Below are 19,058 nucleotides of genomic sequence, written 5' to 3'. Positions count from 1 at the left end.
ATTTCACCATCTTATTTTTACTAAATGTTTATTTATTTCCCATTTGTAAGCACAAGTTTGAGTTTTACACTACCCAAAATATAAGAAGACAAATTCATGTACATAATACAGGTTACTTCATAATCAAACCACCAAAAACACTATAGTAATCAATATGAAATTTTATATTTTTTCACAACATAAATAGACAGAAGAGAAACAGGGGAAGATGAATTTAACGAAAACAACAAAAAATTATTATGAACAAATGCAATATCTAAGTATTGGGGGATTATCATAGTGAAAGCTTATTATTTATTGTATTAAAGCTATTTCCCTTGGAAAAAAAAAAATGAGTTACAATAAAACAATAATAATAATAATACTATACTTGATCAATAATCAAGTAGACAAAATATAATAAGCTATCTTCAAGCTTATAAAACAAACTCTCAAGAGTCGGAAAACAGAGAGTTTATAAGTGTATCACCTGTGCAAAGCAAATACAATCGATTTTTTCATCCTTCTTCCTAAAATGTTCATTTCAACTGTCTAGAATCGAACCGTTTCCATTATTATAATCTCTGTAGTTGTTCATCTCACCAGAGTGTGATGATTTACGAGACTTCGAGGAACTCTTACGCGAAGGTGAGTAAGATTCTGTTGAATATAAGGATGACGAAGGAAGTCCTTGTACTTTTGGAAGTCCAGTTGGATCGTTTTTTAGACTGTAACCTCTTTCAACTGTCTCCGCATCAAGAGGTATTTTATCCAATATCTGCAAAAAAGATGAACAAATCAACTATTTTCTTATCCGAATACAAACTCAAACCCTAAAAGTTTTTCCAAAAATTAGATAGAAGACGAGATTATTGATTAGCCATGTACCCTGAAAGCCTGTTGAAGGACACTGAGCTTCTCACTAGTGTTCTTCCTCTTCTCGGCCACCTCATCAGGTTCTTGCAGCATTTTTTCAAACAGATCGTCCCTGTTTCATTAACTTATAAGTACAAGCACTAAAAACCCGGTAATCCAATAAATGAAGCATATAGAAATCATATACGGTTCTTACAAACAGAACCTGAAAGTTCTGATTATTTTCTCACCTGTAAAGCATTTTTATAAGAACATTATGAAGCTCGCGTTTTGTGTGGTTTACCTGTGATAGAGTAATAGAATAAAAAACGATTATTGAAGCAGCCAGGTTGTAAGACGAAATGAAACTGGAAAAGCATTTTAAATCACATCATATAAAAAGAAACAACAATCATTTTAAAATAGTTGAAACAATTAATTGAAAGAAAATTTGACTTCATTGAGAAACACATGAGATGAAATTATCAATATAATCCACCTTCACATCATCAATCAAATCTTCTATAAGATCAATCAAATCATCGACTAAAATATCCAATTATCCTTTTTTTATAATATTTTAAAATATAAAATCATCAAACAAGTTTTTTTCCTCGGCTCAAACCAACAGATGCTAATTTTAAACATTGGATGAACCAGTAAATTCAATGTAAGGCACACCAATTTTTGTTTGAATTGTAAAAGAAGATACGAGGAAATCAAATGATATTAAGACAGTATATTTCTTAACCATTCTCAAGAAGAGAATATAAAGACAAAAATGGTAATGTAAAATATGAAAACCGACTGTGTATTACCAGGAAGTGGATAATCGCTTTAGGAATGTAATCTTCTACATTCTTTCTCACAATGTCATAGTATGACCTCAACAGTAGCTTTGTGACTATTATTTCAACAGTCTCCTGATCTGAATGGGTTTCGGAAGGCCTTAAGATAGCTGGAGGCTTGAAACCATTAAATTTAAATTGTTAGAAATGTGTGAACTAAATAAAATCAAGTTTATCATGAAAATGATAAGATTTTGATCCATACCTCTCTCAATTGAATCAAAGAGACACTATGCTCAATGAATTGAACAGGTTCACTGAATGCCTTGATTGCTACGTTATCCTTGGAAGACGTGCGATTGTCAGAGCCACCAAAAATAGATGGGATCCCCCAACTAGTGCTACTCCCTACACAATGACAAATTAGATGCAATCAGAAGCACTTAAAGTGAAAAATAATAATTGGAATGTTTTGTTATAAACTTGTTTTTCACACTGATCATGATTGAAACAACTTTTGTGAAAAATCGCAATTATGTAAAAGTTAATTTGATTACCATCGTGAAAAAAATTCTCTATATCAAATGAAGCAAAAAATATTACAATATAATTTAGATCATGATCTAAAAAATAATTTGTATATCAGATGAATCAACAAAAAACACACTATAATTTAAATCATGATCCAAAAATTACTACCAGTTTCCAAATGGGATCATTATGAGAAAACACAATCCATATTGATTATATTACACCAAATTTAGACATTTTCTGTTCTCAATCAGTAATTTACCAGATAATGGTTTTTCATCCGCAACAGGCCGAGATGCCTAACTCACAACAAAAACCATAACAAAAAATGTCAGTAAATAATAGCAAAATAGGACAATAAATAGATAAAATATGTAAAATAATAACACCAAAAGGATAGAATCAGAATATCAAACCACCTGATCTGGGTTAATTCCATTTGCTGTTCTGGGAAGCAGAAGACGAGACTTGAGAGTTCTCTCAGATGCAGGTGCTTTTTCTGAATCCACGCCATCCTAACACGAGCAAGTATATGTAAAGCAAATTCCTTATGTCCGCATCTATTTTTGGACAAGAACTCTATTGAGAGCAAAAATTGACGAGTGTCTATAACATAAGTTTCATGTACCTTTGGTTTAGGGATGGGTGTGGTTCTATTGGACCTGGCCTGTTGGAGGGCCATTTCTACAGCTTTACTCCCACCCACAAAATTAGGGTGTGAAGTATTTATGTAATCCATCTGCATTGATTTACATAAATGAGTTTGTTCACTTGCACTTTGCATTAATAGGAAGGTAAAGGGTAAAAACTATCTACTCAAAGTGGCTGCATATCCTAGTTTGTTTCTGAAATAATCACAAGATGGTATTGGAAATGGTAGAAATATATGAATTATGCAGATTACTTGTAGTTAGAGGCAAATAAGTAAACATAAGAAAACTAGATGAAACAAAAAGCAGAAGAGAGGGAAATAACCAAATTTACCCCCCAACTTCTTTCAAGATTGGAACATGGCCTCAAATTTAGGCAATTGAGAATCTATTCCTTCAATTGAGAAGCTGTTAGAACTAGCCTTATATTTGACATCCAACTTTTGATCATTAGACAAATGTACCATTCATCATTGGTTAGGGATGAAATATGGATAAACTTGTATACAGAAGACGTTGCAAGGGAAGAGAAGAAGCAAAAGAGTGAGAGGAAACAGAAAAATGATTCATGTGCTAACTGTATTAGAGATGGAGATTTGAGGTCTCAAAATCATTAGAATAGTGGTCCTCATGTTAGACTAGAATCAAATAAGAAAAAAGGAAAGTCATTTCGATATCTAACTCAAGGGATCTGATTATGGAAGAAAGAAATAGATGGATTAATTAGAAGCAAACTCATGAAATCAGAAAAAATAAAGTAATACAACTTGAGAGAAAAAGACCTGAAGCAAATTTATCCAACATTCGATAAGGAAATCAGCAAGAGATAAAATTGAATTTGAGTATAGAAAAGAAACAATATGCCAGGAGGAAGAAACAATATTGATGTGCCCTCCTTCCCCAAACAAACAAAAAAAGGGGCAACATATAGTGCTCGCTGTATAAGGGGAGATTGAAATACTAAAACCTAGTGCTCTAACATGTCTGACAAGTTGAAAAAAGTATGAAGTGATATACTACTAGTCTACTAATTATGAATAGGTAACTAGCAAATTTTCCCAATGAACTTTTTTTCAATTTAGATTTTACCACATATGTTAAAGCTGAGTAATATAAAGTACTGTACTAATTTAATTCAGTATTTACTATAATTTAGCAACTGTCATTCAGTTAATAAATGAATTAACTATCTCATTCATGATATTGCATGATATATATTATATAGTATACAATCAGGACATTAAAATCCTATCTTCATCCTATACATATAGAAAGGATACCTCCATTTCAATAAGGCGTCTAATCATTGTCTTTGAGGGTTCAAGGCCTTCTCGCAAAAAGTCTCCTATGACCTCATCCATACGTCTCCTAAGAACAGGAAACCGCTGCAATTCATTTATCATGCAACGATGGCTCATCTGCACAAAAGCAATGTTACTTATCTCTTGCCACAATTAAAACAAACACATGATTAAGATAAAATGAAGTTTACTTACCTTAACTAACTCATCGTAAATGAACCGAGCACACTGAAGACTTGGGTCCAATAGACGAGCTATTTGCCTCCGAACAAGCACTCCAAATGGAACCTGTATAGTAGGAGGAGAAATAAAATATGTGAATTAGGGAAAAAAAGAAAACTGGAAGTTCGCATAGGAACCATAAGGTCTACCTCTGGTACAAATAATGCAGATCGGGGGCCAGTTGCATTTTGAATTGCTGTTCTGATGTCATCGTCAGTTAAATCCTCACAAGGATCTACCTCCTGCGGAAAATTCAGACATCAAATTTTATAATAACCCATTTAAATCGAAGTTTCATTTGCATGTGTAGATCAACTTGGAAAAAAGACATCTTATAAAAAAACAAACCTCCAAGCTTTTCACAAATATGGACTGGAAAATATAATGGATACGTGCTCCTCCAGACAGCTCAGTAGTTGACATTTCTTCATTTTTCCCTTCTATCATTGAAGAAAAAGCTGTTTCCAAAAAGGATTGGACTGTTAGGATCTAAAGCTGGTTAAGGAATTGAGGATATCATACATTGTTAGCACCATAGCTAGGGCTGAATGACATTACCTTCACAGTACTTCGATAGAAAATTCAGAAGAAGAGCTCCCTGGCCAGCCTATTTATCCAAAGGAAGTAGGGAAAATAATATATCAGCAAGCATCTCAGATACCAATGTTATAAACATAAAAATGAACTCAATAAAATATCATAAATCAAATTAATAGACCTATCTATCTGGACCAGAAGTGATAAAAATACAGTTTATTATACCAGGCACTCAATCATAATTAATGTAATCAAAGCAAAATTTGTTCCAGAAATAGGCTTCTTTTTCTCAAGTTCACAAGCTTAAATCCCGCACTAAAACATGTGACGACCCCGGTAACTTTCCACTATTTCAGGTTCTTGTTCAGCATACGAAATCTAGGTTAGTCAATGAAGTTCTGCAAACTAATAATTGATGGAGATGACTATGCACAAAAAAGAAAACCGCCATACCATCAAAAGTTGAGTACAAAATTCTCTTAGATCAAACAATAATAACAGGTACGATAAATAAACAAGAAAATATTAATTACATGCCTTTGATTCCGTGATCTCTCCATAACTGGCATGCTCCTTTGCAACAGAAACTAGTTCTGCACTAATGCGGGATCTCAACTCTGGAAGTACTCTCTTGATTTGTTGAATAAGTACCTACTTACAACAAGCATAATTTACTGGCAATGTTAGTTGTAAAATTTAATACAATGGAAAAAACTGTACAAAAAAAGTTTCAGCAAAATAGATGTCCATAAGGAAATCCTTGACACACAAAGACTAACACTAATGAAGAAGATTGTGTCAAACCATGCAATGGTTTTCATCTTTTCTAGGTGATTTAACCTAGGTGTGTCATATATGAACCAAAGTTCATAAAAGAGTAGTTTCTGCATTAGAAGTAACATGTGACAAATGAAAACTTTATGTATTCCTGAACAGGGAAGAAATGCAAAGGACATACTACAACTTGCATACCTGGTTCAACTTCTTTGCAAGCTGGGGAACACCACAACGATCAGCAATGTCACTATAGACCTGATTATAGAAGGTAACAAATCATTTCAGAATGAGCAGTTGGAAAATATTAACCACGTAGCACAGGAAGCACAGATGGAATAGACATACCTGTTGACTGCGGAAAAACTTTTCCTCGGCCACGAGGGCATCCTTTATACTGTGGTTCTGAATAATATCCTGTATAAAGAAAGGTATATCAATGATACTATAAGTTCAACAACTGAACCCAGTTATCCTAACATACAAAAATAATCTCTACATATTTTGTCATCCTCCAAAGTTGTTAGTTGAAGAATTAGTACCTTGAACCTCTAAACTTATTCATAAGTATTCATTGACACAACCATTATAAAAGGGAAGCATGGAAAATTGAAGAAGGGTAAAACAAAATTTTCAGAACCAAAATAATCTAAAAAACTTCATATTGCGAAACTATAAGTGTTATCTCGGCCGTTACATCTGAACATATCCTGATAGTTCTGAAAGTGGAGAAACATTTGCATGACAAAGTAAGAAGGTGCTAGAACAAATCTATTCAATTATGAATTAATATGGATCTTTGAAAGCATTTAAAGATATTCATCAAAAACATATCAACAACATAAACCGAACCATATGGAAAAAGCAAACAAAAGGCACTTCTAAATATTTGTGTATATAACAATAAAAACAATGAGTGCAAGCTAAAACAAACACTAATCTGAAAATCAAATTCTCAAATTATGTCCTCTTTTTGTGTTTTTGCTATGATCTAAAATTATGTCCTCAAGTGATGAACTTTTAGCATAAATAACATCTTACTTTTCTCTATACTAGTAACTATTTACACTTTTTTATCTGGATTGTTCAAGATGAAGATTTACCTGTTGACTGCGGTTGACAACCCCTACATAACCAAGCCGCAAAGGGATTACTTTTCCCAGCAAAAAATTGCGGGCATCTGTACCTCTGTCCATGATATCCAACTGAAGATGTAGGAGATAAGGATAAGGTTAATACCAAATCCATTAGAAGGAGTTCATATGAACAAAAATCAACAATCTTAGGGCATATATACCTTAGTGATTACACCAATGGTTCGTTCACCTACAACCAGAAGCATAATCTATAAGCATCAAATTCAGAAAATAGAAATCCTTGCTTGAGTTTCTCTCTGAAAAGGACTTACCATTTGGATCAGCATTTCCAGCTATCTGCAGAGCATCTGAATTCGCTAAATCGGCATTTGCAGGTGTTACTGCTAATATCAAACAGGTGGGACATTTGATATATGACATTATCATTGTTCTAATAAGAGCTTCAATATTAGAAGGTTGATCACCAACTGGAACCTTTGTTATCCCAGGTAAATCCACCAGAGTGATATCAAGAACGTTTGGAGAAAATATCTTCAGACGGATCTGCTTGTCAGAAACACCTTTATTCCCACCTGCCCCCCTCTCTGTCTCAGCCTTTAAATATAAAAGCAAAGCATAAATCAGTTGTTCATGATCGTTGACATAAGGTAATTACTTAGTAATAGATTAGCAATGTTAATTCAAGGAGATCATAAAACAAAAACAAAACTATAGTACTATTGTATACTGTTCAAGACAATGGCCATCACAACTTCATGAAATGTTAAAACCAGTATGCAATTAGCTTATTCTATGAAACAAAATGATAGAATATGAAGATTTTTGAATGACTGTTTTAAAGGAGTGGATATATGCATTTGTTCTTCATTAACACTTGTGTTCATTTTTAATGCAATTTTCCTTATTTGTCAAACAAAAACAGCACGAAGACTAGACTTCAGTCTCTTTTGTTGATAATTTTGTGTATGCATCATATTAATTGATGCATTTTTAATTGATATCATCACAATAATACCAATCGTTGATAATAGCATCTTGTAAGGACCAATTTCAATAAAATCTTCCAATAAAGCAAAGTGAAGAAGACTATAATGACACCAAACAATACCTGTATTTCACTCCTAATTTCATTGAAATCGGTGAATCTCTTTCCAGGTAAATGTAAGAATTCACCGTACTCCTCTTCAGTACCGTCCTGCTTACTCTTCGTCTGCAAGAGCTGAAGAACTAGCGGACGTCTGGTACAGATGCCAGAACCTCTCGGAAGGAAATCCCTACCGACTAGGGCTTCAAGTACGCTGGACTTGCCGCTGCTTTGGCTGCCGACGACGGCCACTTGAGGGAGTTCGATAGTGGATTGACTTCCGAGCTGAGCGAAAATATCCTGTAGCTTATTCGCAATCGGGATGAGTGAAGATCCGAGCGGAGCGGTTCGAGGAGGAGAAGAAGATGCTTGCGGCGGCGTTGATAGCATATCGTCGGCCATCTGATGATCTACGGCGGTTTCAAATGAAGATGTTTGAATTCTTTTCTTTTCTTTTTTTTGAAGAGAGAGAAAATGCGCGGACGATGTACGAAATCTACGCGAAACTCACAGGTGGAGAAGAAAGAAGAAGAAGATGAAGAAATGGCAATAGAGAGATTGATTTATTTACTTTTTATTTATTGTGTATTTTTTTTTTTTTTAAGTAAAAAATATATTCATTCAAATATAAAAAGAATTAATTTACAATAATATAAAATAACATCTCTAAAAATAATCTTTTATATTTACTTTGTTTTGAAACTTCATACATCATTTTTAAAAGTTTAGAAAAAATATATTTGTTTGAAATTATGATAATTTAAAATTTGATGTAATATTAATTTAAAAGAATAATTTCTCTCAATAACATTAAATCTAAAATTGTAAAAATAAAAAAAAAAATCTCACTCATGGCTTTTCTAGTGTTGGAGAATTATTTTTTTAATCTTTTTTATTCAAAGTTAGGGTTGCATTTATTTGGTTCGAGATCCTATTTAATTGAGTTTTTTTTTTCTTCAATTTTTTTAATTCAATAATATAGTGAATCGTTGATGGATCATTTGGAATTTATACCATTAGATTAGATTGTATAGTGATTATTTCTCGAATTCTTGTTCGTTTCCTTCTTAAAAGTATTAAGAAAGTAAAATAGAAAAAAAAAAAAAACAATTCAATTTGAAGTTATTTTTAAGTTATTTGATTTGATATTTCCTATAAAATTATAATTGTATCCTCCTATAATTACAATTGTATAAGTTTATCATTTATGTAAACAATAGATCATCATTTTGGAATGACATTTTTTTATGTTTGTGACCACCCTCGATTTAATGATAATTTTAATTAAACTCATAATATTTGGCTAAATTTTTTTTAATAATGTTTTATTTGTTCGTTTTTTCTTACTCTACTTTAACATTAATAGTTTACGAATTCAAAAGAGTTTGTTTTATTTAGGAACCCTAGTTAAATTCTATGATCATTCAAAAAAATTTAGAAAATTTTATATTTTGTAAATTATTTATATAATTTAATTTTTAAATCACCAATTTTTTTTTTTTTAAATGTTATTAAGTTTTATTTATTAATTAAATTTCTTATAAATAACTCCCTGAATTTAAAAAGAATTAATTTCTTATAAAAAAAATTATGAATCATAATTTTTAACTAAATAATCATAAAAAAAGAACTTTCAATTTAAATTGTTAAATTTTTTCTAACTAAACATTTTATAATTTTTTTCAACTATCGAATTTTTAATTCATTATAATTACTACAGAATGAATATGTATTGGGTTTAAATTTAATAAGGTTTTCTAAAAAAAATAAATAGCCATTAACAAATTATTTACAAATAGGTTATGCTATAATTATTTAAACAAAAAATAAAATAATAAAAACTAAGTATTATTTGAAAGAAATTTTTACATATTAATAACATGACAATTATATAAATTATCTTAAGATTTATTTAGACGTATATCTTATTAAAAATTAATTATTTATATTTATTTTATTTTATTTTCTATGATTATTTATTTAAATTTAAATCTAAAGAGAAATGAAAAAAAATAAAAATAAAGGGCGGGCTTCCGTTTTAAACAATTATGTAAAAAGAAATAATAAAAAAAAACTTAAAAGTAACTGTTGATAAATATAAATGAGTCTTAAAAAGTTCATCCATCTAATTATTAATCTCTAAATATTTTACAACTGTCCACATGTTATGAAAAATACTTTTAATAGAAGAAATACCATATTTCCTTTTTCAATAAAACCAATTATAATATACTACAAATTTTTCAATTCCACCCAACTAGAAACACAAATTGAAGCTTCCTGTTTTCGCTAACAAATGCTTCCACAATTGCATGATTATCAAAATTCCAAATGTAGCTGCTGCTACAGTTGAGAACTATTCGCCATTTCAGTCGGATCGGTTATTACTTTCTACAACAAACGCAAAAAAGAATCAAAGCCTGTCACAAAATGAGACATAACAAGTATAACAAGTGATCTAGCAAACATAAAATATTTCATTAACACCAGCAGAACCTGTTCAATCACTTTAATGTTGTTGTTTTGTGTTCCGATATTCGTTGACATTGCTTTGGGGATATCTTTTAGAACGCCCTGAAGAAATCATACTCAGAGGTTTTGATTGAAGTTTCAATACAGAAATTAAACCAAAGAGTACAAAGAAGATACATAAACTTTCTAAGTAAACCAGTATTTACATTAAACAAAAGAAAACCCAAAATCAAAACAATCTTTAAACCAACAAAAAAGGATCTTATAAGAGCACAACACACCTTATTTGCCCATTTAAGTCCACAAGCGTTACACAAAGTCCTTGGTCCAGTCGGGCCACGTCGCATCATTGGGGTGGATTTTGAGTTTATCCCACAGTGTGCACATCTATACCAAACCAACAACAGGCATAACAATTTGTAAGACCATCTTTATCCTGAAACATATTCTCACAATTTAAAATCATGGTGGAATAGGTGGAAACCAAGGCCTTGTTTGATGAATTCAACGAATCAAATCATTTGAATTATCAACTAAAATATGAAAATATCATTGCTTTAGTCATTTAACCATCAAATCATTTGAATCGTCAACTAATATTTAATACAAAGTATATTTTAGTAATTTAACCAAAAGGCTTGTTCACGTCCCAATCCAGATAAACAGTTATTTGAGACTGTTTTACATTTTACCCTTGCTTTTAAAGAGTATTTTGGTTTCTGATTTGAAATAAAATTGAAAGGTATTTTAGTATTTTGAATGATTTGATCGATAATATGATTGGTGATAGGATAGTGAATTATTGAGATTAAACTCAAATAACCCCACCTTGTTTGATCTTGGGTTCTTTGGAATTTTACAAAAAAAAACTTCTATCACATCTCCTTTCCTTCCAATCCATCAACCAAAATAATCAAATACCCCTCTTTTAACTTTTTTATAATTTATTAAACTGGGGTTTTTTGGTTTAAAAAAAGCAAGTTTTTTATGAAAACACCTCAAACCAGGTTTTTTTTTCTAAAAAACTGACTTTTACCTAAAAACCCCTTCACAAACGAGATTCAAATGGAGCAAGCCCCAAATAACCTAAATAATATTTTTTTGTTCAACAATGTTCTTTTTCAAAAGATTTGATTATTTAAAAAAAACATACATCAAGATACAGAGAAGTTAGAAGCTCCAGAGGATGGTCAAAGAAGAATATGCTATGAGACAGTTTTAACCCTGACTTTCTAACATCACAATCTGAAGGGCTCCCTTTTTCTGATGGGAGTAGATAAATATTTTGACTTACAAAGTTTCCTGCTCATATGTAGTACCATCACCATCTGAAGGCCCTTCGTCTGATATTGACTTGGATGAAGTAAATTGACCTTTTTTCCGCTGCATCCTGTCCAGTTCAATTAAAACAACAAAACGTAAACAGAAAACCAAATTCTGTCTGACTACATCAAAAAAATCTACTTATGATCTCAAGTGGAGTAGGTTAAATCAACAAGTATGAATAAGAAATAGGTTAAAACTAATCAAACAAGGTTTTTATACATAGCAATTCATATTGTACATTCTTTCTAGCATCTAGTCTTTCTATATTCCATAAAAGGGATTACCATAAGAATGAAAATAAGATCAATTTCATATTTACAAACCCTGGACCACAAAGCAAGCTCCATAAGAAAGAAAACAATAGCCTAATATCTTGAGAGTACCTGAGTGCAACTTCTTTTCGCACCGTGTAACGAATTTTCTTGTCAAAACATCTTTCTTTCCTCTTCTCCCTAAATCGAGACAAAGAGGCAGCCCTTTGTGACTGACTTGATCTACATGGGAAATCATCTGAAGCCTACAACATTTGCAGACAGAAAACATATCAAACAAAAGAAGCTGAGATGTGTGAAGTTATCAATGAACTGAGCATTGTCACATAAATACCTTTCGAATCTGTGGGTTCACACCAATGGTTGAAATGCCAGCCGGCACCTCATACCCACCCAATAGTAATAGAACTGCTTGTACCTGTGAAAGAACTGATTAAACATCAAGCCGAGTGAAACCCTAAACCCTAAAACAGAAAAAGCCTTGCAAAGCTAGATCAATAGACAGTTTTAAGCAAGTGATTATACTAGCTAACCACATTGTATAGTCATCATAGAAGTGTGAAATTGTGAAAATTCAAGCAAAACTAAGGCAATATAATAGTAAAACTTCACCTTTTCAGGCGTAATGGAATCGAAGACATAAACCTCTCCCTGAAAAGACAACGTGAGCTGGTCGGTTCCACCGTTGTCAGTGACCGGAACAATTTCAGAAGCATTGGTATAGAAATCATGAGGATGAAGAGGTTGTTCGACGCCATTAATCGGGCCAACGCTACCATCATCGTGTAGAACGTGAGATTCGAATCGGATGTGAGGGTTATCTATCGACTCTCCGCCTGCAACGTCGTCGTCTTCTTCTTCTTCGTCCACGATCTGGTTTTCTTGATGGTGATGTAAATCCGTGGAATTTGTTGGGTAAACAGAGAGTTGCTCATTGATTTCCGTCATTACAGGGCTCCAATCGAACTTGAGAGTGGAAATAGTATGATTCAAAATTGAATCTAGGTCAAATATCGTATAATGGCATACGAGAGATTGAGAAAAAATATTACCTTGTTAGTGATTGAGGTTCACTGATCTTCGTGAAGCCGGAAACTTGGAGAGGGAAGATAGAATTCGGACAAGATAGAATATGAACATCGATTGAGGGAAATATCAAATTAGCACCTAAACTTATATCTAAGGTATATTTGTCCCCTAATCTTATATAATAATTGCCATGGTATTGGGAAATTTGAGCAAATGACCCTAAAAAAATGGATAATTTAAATAGCTCTAGTAACCCTTTTATTATTTTTGAACGAAAATGTCTCAGTTGCGTGACACAATTTTTTATTTTTAAAAAAAATTTAATTATGAAATTTTTTTGGACGAAAATGCCTCAGTGTTGCGTTACGCAATCGCGTCACGTAATCGTGAGACGAAAAAAAAAATTTGAAAAAAAAAAATTCGATTACGTCACGCAACTAGAGTTGCGTTACGCAATGGTACAATTGTCATTAAAAAAAATGGTCACCAACGCTATTTAAATTATTCACCTCAATTTCCGTATTTCACCTGTTTTTAGGGTCATCTATTCAAATTCCCCTTTATATCCCTGTTATTTCATACCCAACACCAACACTATAAACAAAACAATATATTCATTTTATCTTTCATATTTTATAAAACTTTTAAATTTATTTATAATAGTATAAAATTTTAATATATTATATTAAAATATCATTCTATTATAGAAAAAAAATATATATATGATATAAATTATACCGCGAAAATTCTCAAAAATTAGATTAGAAGAGGATAGTTATAAAAAAATCTCCAACTATCGCTCCATTGTCATCTATATTGAATTCATAATCTAAAGTTTTTAATTAACAGAAAACCAAACAAGATCCAAAAGCTAGCAATTATTGCTGCCAAATTCCAAAGGTCAAAGGAATTTTGTAATTACATTCATTCTTAAAAACTTATAATTTTTTTATTACTGTACAGTATATCCCAATTGACATAAAAAAAAAACACATTTAATAAACTTTGAATTTGTCTATCACCTAGAACTTGTTTGATATGTGGTATTTTAAGATTCTTTAGAGTTTTTTTTTTTTTAAAGTTCATGTATATTAAAAACAAAACAAAAAATCGTTTAAGCACAGCAACAAAATATGACATAAAAATAATAAACAAAAAAAAGAAAAATTTGAGCTCGTAAATCCTTAAGAAGAACGACCAACTCCCAGACAGACTCACTGATTTTCTGAACGAATCTCAGAAACGTCATAATAATAGTATTATGAATGATACGTATCGAACCACTATGATTATTGAAAATACATAAATTCTTTAGAATTTTTATAAAAATATTTTTGTCAACGAGATATTTTTACTATGAATTACTAAAATTTATTCAATAGTGATATTTTAGCATTGATATGATAGATATTTTTTAAATTAAAAAAGAAAGTCCAAATAATAAAAGCTTTTAGGTTAATATTTTGTTATAATTTTTATATTTCAAATAATCTAATTTTATCCTGACATTTTATGAATCTAAAGATGTTGTATTATAAAGGATTTCATTATTACTTTTCAAGTAATCTTATTTCATCCCAACATTTTATGAATCTATAGGATTTCCATATTATTTGTGATATAACAATATTTGTTGATTGAAAATAAAATAAAAATGTATTCTTCTTTAGATAAAACTCAAAACCAAACAAGCCTGCGCTAAAAAGATCTGGGGCCAGAAAATTGGGAATAAAGAGGGGGGAGATCTACGGAGAAAAGAAGAAATTGGGAAGAAGAAGAAGAAGAAAGAAAGTTGAAATCATGAATGTTGAGGAAGAAGTTGAACGTCTCAAGGAAGAAATCAAGAGACTTGGCAAGGCCCAAGATGATGGCTCCTATACGGTAAATATGCATATCCATTTCCATTTCCATTTCCATTTCCAATTCTACAAGCTTATTATTTTCTCAAAGATCCATCCATCACCTATATATTCATTTCTTTTCGTCAAACCCAAACAAATACAATATGATCTGGTTTATCATTGACCTCAGATCTATTGTTTCTATGCTTTATAACGACAACTGTCTGATTTTATGTTTTATTCTATGAGAAATCAGGTTCAATTATCTTGATCTGCTTTACTGAAACAGATTAACAACCTTATTTGGCAATCTCTGTGTTTTACATTGTGATCATGTCTGATTTCGCTCCTGGGTTAAGATTAAACTTTCACATAGTCTCTTCAACTAAATGATTTCTTTCATTGAACTAAGAGGTTAGAATAGACATTGTTGATGTGTATGTAAATATCCATATTGGGTTGTTTGGAAATGTTGCTTCTTCATCATCAAAACCATTCAAATGTCATATTTTTTTAGGAGTTTAAGATGCCCACTGCTTAGTAATGGAACAAGCTAAGAATCATGTATATAACTTTATATTTGTCTACTTGTGTGATTTCTACATCAAATTCTCTTTGTGAAGGTGACATTTGGAGTGCTGTTTAATGATGATCAATGTGCCAATATATTTGAAGCACTAGTTGGGACTTTGAGGGCTGCAAAGAAACGCAAGGTCCTGAAATTTGAAGGAGAGCTGCTTCTACAAGGAGTTCATGACAATGTCGAGGTTATCCTCCTACCTGAGCCTGCTGCTGTTGCAAAAGCATAGAACAAAATCTCGGCACTTTTGCTCTTGCAAATGTGTTTGTTATAATTGTTATGTACAATTATATAAATATTAAGCCAGACAGACACTTCTGGTGACTGGTTGTGTTCTCCTTTTTAATTTTTTTTCTGTGAAAAACAGTTTTCATTTTGGCAAATATGAGACTGGCTTAGCCTATAGCCTAGCCTAGCCTTATATTATGTAATGCATACATTTGTTGCCGTGTTCATCTGCTTGATGGTCCCATTGAAATTGCACTTTATCAAGCAAGGTTTCATGCTAAAAGGAAGAAGGTGAAACAATAACATTTCGAAACCCCTTGGAACTTTGGTCATTGATGTTGAATTGTGAAGATTATTTCAAATAATCTTGTTTATGAAAATATTTTGATGGAGAAGTCAGTGAATGGGTTACAACAATGATGCGTGTTCATCAACATCCAATTGCCATTCAACCAACAAATCTAACAATATCCATCAAAAAAATTAGATGTCATTATTGTGCATAAAAATTGTAAACAAGGGAAAGATATTCATTAGTAAAAACTCCTAGCTAGTTATTTAATAAGAGTGAGTTTCCACCATTTACAATTCAGCCAAAATATTCTCCCATTACATTAACCAATACCTACCAGCCAGCATGAAAAAGAAAGGACTACTAAAAAATTTAGGGGTTTTAATTTTCCATATGATGGATGATCACCTGGGCTAGGCTAGGCTGCCTTAACTTTATTATTATCTTCCCCAACAACATTAAGGATGGGTAAACTGCTCAAAAAATCATCAAGTCCTTCAAAGAAACCTATCCCCTCAATGCCTTCTTCTGGTTCATCTTCTTCTTCATCTTCCTCCTCAGCATGAACTGGTCTCCCACTCCCAGCTCCTCCTCCTACCCTAACTCCTGAACCAGACTCTTCTGTCTCATTGTTACTGAACTCCACATTTAAGTCCAATCTCCCCCATTCTTTAGGAACATTACTCTGCACTTTCTTCAGATTGTTTGAAGAAGATGCACCTTTCCTACTACTCTCAGCAGCCATAGAGATATTTTGTGGATCTCCTTCTACATTCTTCCCTTTATCTGCTTCCCTATTGTTCACATTTTTACTCTGACTTGTTTCCTTTGTATATTTCGCTTTCTTCTTCCTACTCGCACTGTTAGATCGCCAGTCACCATCAGAGCTGTTGTCGCTTGACGATACATCAAGAAAGATGTCATCTTTATCTTCATTGTCATCGGCGGGTGGCTGCTTTCTAGTTTCTGCCTTTTTAACAGCAGGAGGACATGGAATCATCTGGGAGAAAGGAGACCAATCTTGCCGCTTCTTTTTCTTAGTCGGATTTGTCATAGATCCTGCTAATGGGATGAAACCCCAACAGCAGAAATATGAATCTTTTCCATCAAGTGCAGCAGATGGGGGAGACTCGATTTTCAATCCGTGAAATGCCCTTTTGCAGTTATGGCATCTAAATGTGCAACCTTTGTAAACTCCAGGATATTCATACATGTAGTAACAATAAGGACATGCAGTCCAAAACGTTGATTCCTCATCTTCTTCTTCACTGCCTTCACTTTCTTCAGAAGCATCCTTGTCTTCCATAGATCTATTAGGTTGCACTTGTTCATTTACAGGGTTTTCCCTCACAACATGCTGCTGGGTCTGGGTCTGGGTCGGGAGCTGTGGCTGCTTTGGGGGCTGAAAATGTGGAACCTGTGGCGTGAGGTGCTGATTTTGCAGCTGCCCCGGTGGAAATTGTTGCGGGTGATGCTGGATTTGGGACTGAAAAGGTGGAAGATTTGGCCGGTGATGATGCTGCGTAGGTGGAAGCTGCTGCCATTGCGGTGGTGGTTGGACAGGTGGAAACTGTGGTGGAGGTTGTTGTTGTTGGATAGGGTTTTGAACAAATTGAAGGTTAATTTCATTTGGGCGATTTGGTGGGGTGGGTTCAAATCTAGTAAACATATTATTGATCTCGTTATCATATAGAAACTTTTTGTTAGGGTCTGAAAGAACTGACCAGGCGTAAGAGACCATTGTGAAAGCTTGATCGGCGTAAGGAAGTCGGTTCTTATGAGGGTTAAGAAGCAGGGCCAACCGACGATACTGGTTCGCGATTAGGTCCATGTCTAGACACAGAGTCGGAAGCTGAAGAATACTATACCAGTCCGGTTGGTTATTGATCTGCTTCTCGCTGGCTAAGAGCGTATCGGCGACTGCCAAGATTAGGTCAGCGGCATCGAATCTTGGGTCGGATTCCCGGGCACGAATCGCAAATGTCTTTGTGCCGACCAGGTCGCGACCCGCCAGAAGCTTCTCGGCGATTCCGACCCATCGCTCCGCCTCCGCCCGGTTGTTGCTACCGCCGCCGCCGCCACCGCCGCCACCGCCGTTATACGGTTGCATCTTCTTGTTCTTCTCAGTTCTCACTCTCTTTCTCTCTCTAGACCCTTGTCGGTAAAAAGGGCTTACTTTCTGCTAAAAGAGAACGTTGTTTATGAATAAGACCTAGTTTGATATTACTTTTTAACTATAAAATCATTTTAAAATATAAAAATATTTTATTTTATTTATTAAATAATAATTTTGAATGTAAAAATAATATTATAATAATTTAAGCAATTAAAAAATACAAAATCTACTATTTTCGATTAATAAAATATTTAAAAAATAAACTCAATACCAAACAGCAAACAAGCTTTAAGAATGGAAATGGGTATTATTGTCATTTACTAAAGTCTTCAAACAGAATGCAATATGGCACGTGGTTTTAGCAGTAAAATTGGATTTTTCAAGTTTTATTTTATTTTTATTTAATTTAATAATGTTTTATACCAACCATATTTAAGTTTCTTTAATGTCTCTCAGTGTACGAATGCCATATAGAAAACATTTTTTGTTTTAAGAAATTAGTTAAAAAAATATCTTCCATTTAAGCTGTTAAAACATCACTTCAACTATATCTTTAATTAATTACACTTTCAATAATTAATTAAAACATTAAAATATTTTTTATTTCAAAAAATATATAATTTATCATTATATATTAATTTTTTTTAATTTTTCTAATAAATAAATTCATCATATAATTAAATTCAAATTTATTTAAGAAAAAGCTCTAACTCACAAATTTTTTATTTTATTATATTATCTTCATTATCAAATAAATATATTATAACTTTTTATGAGATTAAAACAATAAATATTAAACATATTTTAAACAATTAATTCAAATGATAATAACTCAATTTAATCCGAATCATTTTACTTCTATTCTTAACTATTAAATCACTTATTTTATTAAAATAATTTATATTTATTTTTTATTTTAATATATATTAATAAATTTATAACTTTTATCAAAAAAAATATTTATTTTCTCAAAATTATTACAAATTATTATTTTGTAAATAACCAATATTATTTAAAAGAAAATCCTCCATAAACTTTATAGTGTTATAGCATCAGAATAACTAAAAACAATTAATCATTGTTT

General features: G+C 32.2%; 4 protein-coding genes across 5 annotated transcripts; 1 reads left to right on the top strand and 3 right to left on the bottom strand.

Moving 5' to 3' along the window:
* Positions 1-277: 277 nt before the first annotated feature.
* Positions 278-8,338, bottom strand: LOC124925326 (dynamin-related protein 3A-like). Of its 2 annotated transcripts, XM_047465296.1 has the most exons (20): positions 7,843-8,337; positions 7,046-7,328; positions 6,935-6,963; positions 6,741-6,842; positions 5,986-6,054; positions 5,836-5,895; positions 5,401-5,514; positions 4,885-4,933; positions 4,675-4,784; positions 4,476-4,568; positions 4,300-4,392; positions 4,084-4,221; positions 2,782-2,892; positions 2,573-2,668; positions 2,416-2,452; positions 1,888-2,030; positions 1,653-1,799; positions 1,086-1,138; positions 868-967; positions 278-757 (listed from the first exon to the last, which is right to left on the bottom strand). In XM_047465296.1, exons 1-20 carry the CDS (start codon positions 8,218-8,220, stop codon positions 524-526), a joined length of 2,439 nt encoding a protein of 812 aa, XP_047321252.1. In that variant the 5' UTR covers positions 8,221-8,337; the 3' UTR covers positions 278-523. The 2 variants fall into 2 exon arrangements, with proteins under 2 accessions (XP_047321252.1, XP_047321253.1); XM_047465297.1 differs by lacking the exon at positions 5,986-6,054 and having other exon boundaries at positions 7,843-8,338.
* Positions 8,339-9,878: 1,540 nt separating this feature from the next.
* LOC124925786 (GATA transcription factor 28-like) lies at positions 9,879-13,048 on the bottom strand. Its single transcript, XM_047465885.1, has 8 exons — positions 12,941-13,048; positions 12,501-12,854; positions 12,223-12,306; positions 12,000-12,133; positions 11,585-11,680; positions 10,572-10,677; positions 10,315-10,392; positions 9,879-10,209 (listed from the first exon to the last, which is right to left on the bottom strand). The coding sequence occupies exons 2-8, from the start codon at positions 12,834-12,836 to the stop codon at positions 10,162-10,164; spliced, it is 882 nt and encodes a 293-aa protein (XP_047321841.1). The 5' UTR covers positions 12,837-12,854; positions 12,941-13,048; the 3' UTR covers positions 9,879-10,161.
* A 1,593-nt stretch (positions 13,049-14,641) lies between these two features.
* LOC124927029 (costars family protein) lies at positions 14,642-15,793 on the top strand. The gene is made up of 2 exons (XM_047467367.1): positions 14,642-14,798; positions 15,382-15,793. Exons 1-2 carry the CDS (start codon positions 14,718-14,720, stop codon positions 15,565-15,567), a joined length of 267 nt encoding a protein of 88 aa, XP_047323323.1. The 5' UTR covers positions 14,642-14,717; the 3' UTR covers positions 15,568-15,793.
* A 241-nt stretch (positions 15,794-16,034) lies between these two features.
* Positions 16,035-18,022, bottom strand: LOC124925757 (chromodomain-helicase-DNA-binding protein 7-like). The gene has a single exon (XM_047465841.1). It carries the CDS (start codon positions 17,966-17,968, stop codon positions 16,277-16,279), a length of 1,692 nt encoding a protein of 563 aa, XP_047321797.1. The 5' UTR covers positions 17,969-18,022; the 3' UTR covers positions 16,035-16,276.
* Positions 18,023-19,058: the final 1,036 nt, after the last annotated feature.

The sequence above is a fragment of the Impatiens glandulifera genome, chromosome 2 (genome assembly GCF_907164915.1).
Source record: "Impatiens glandulifera chromosome 2, dImpGla2.1, whole genome shotgun sequence".
Lineage (NCBI taxonomy): Eukaryota > Viridiplantae > Streptophyta > Magnoliopsida > Ericales > Balsaminaceae > Impatiens > Impatiens glandulifera.
This window is presented reverse-complemented; position numbering and strand designations above follow the sequence as displayed.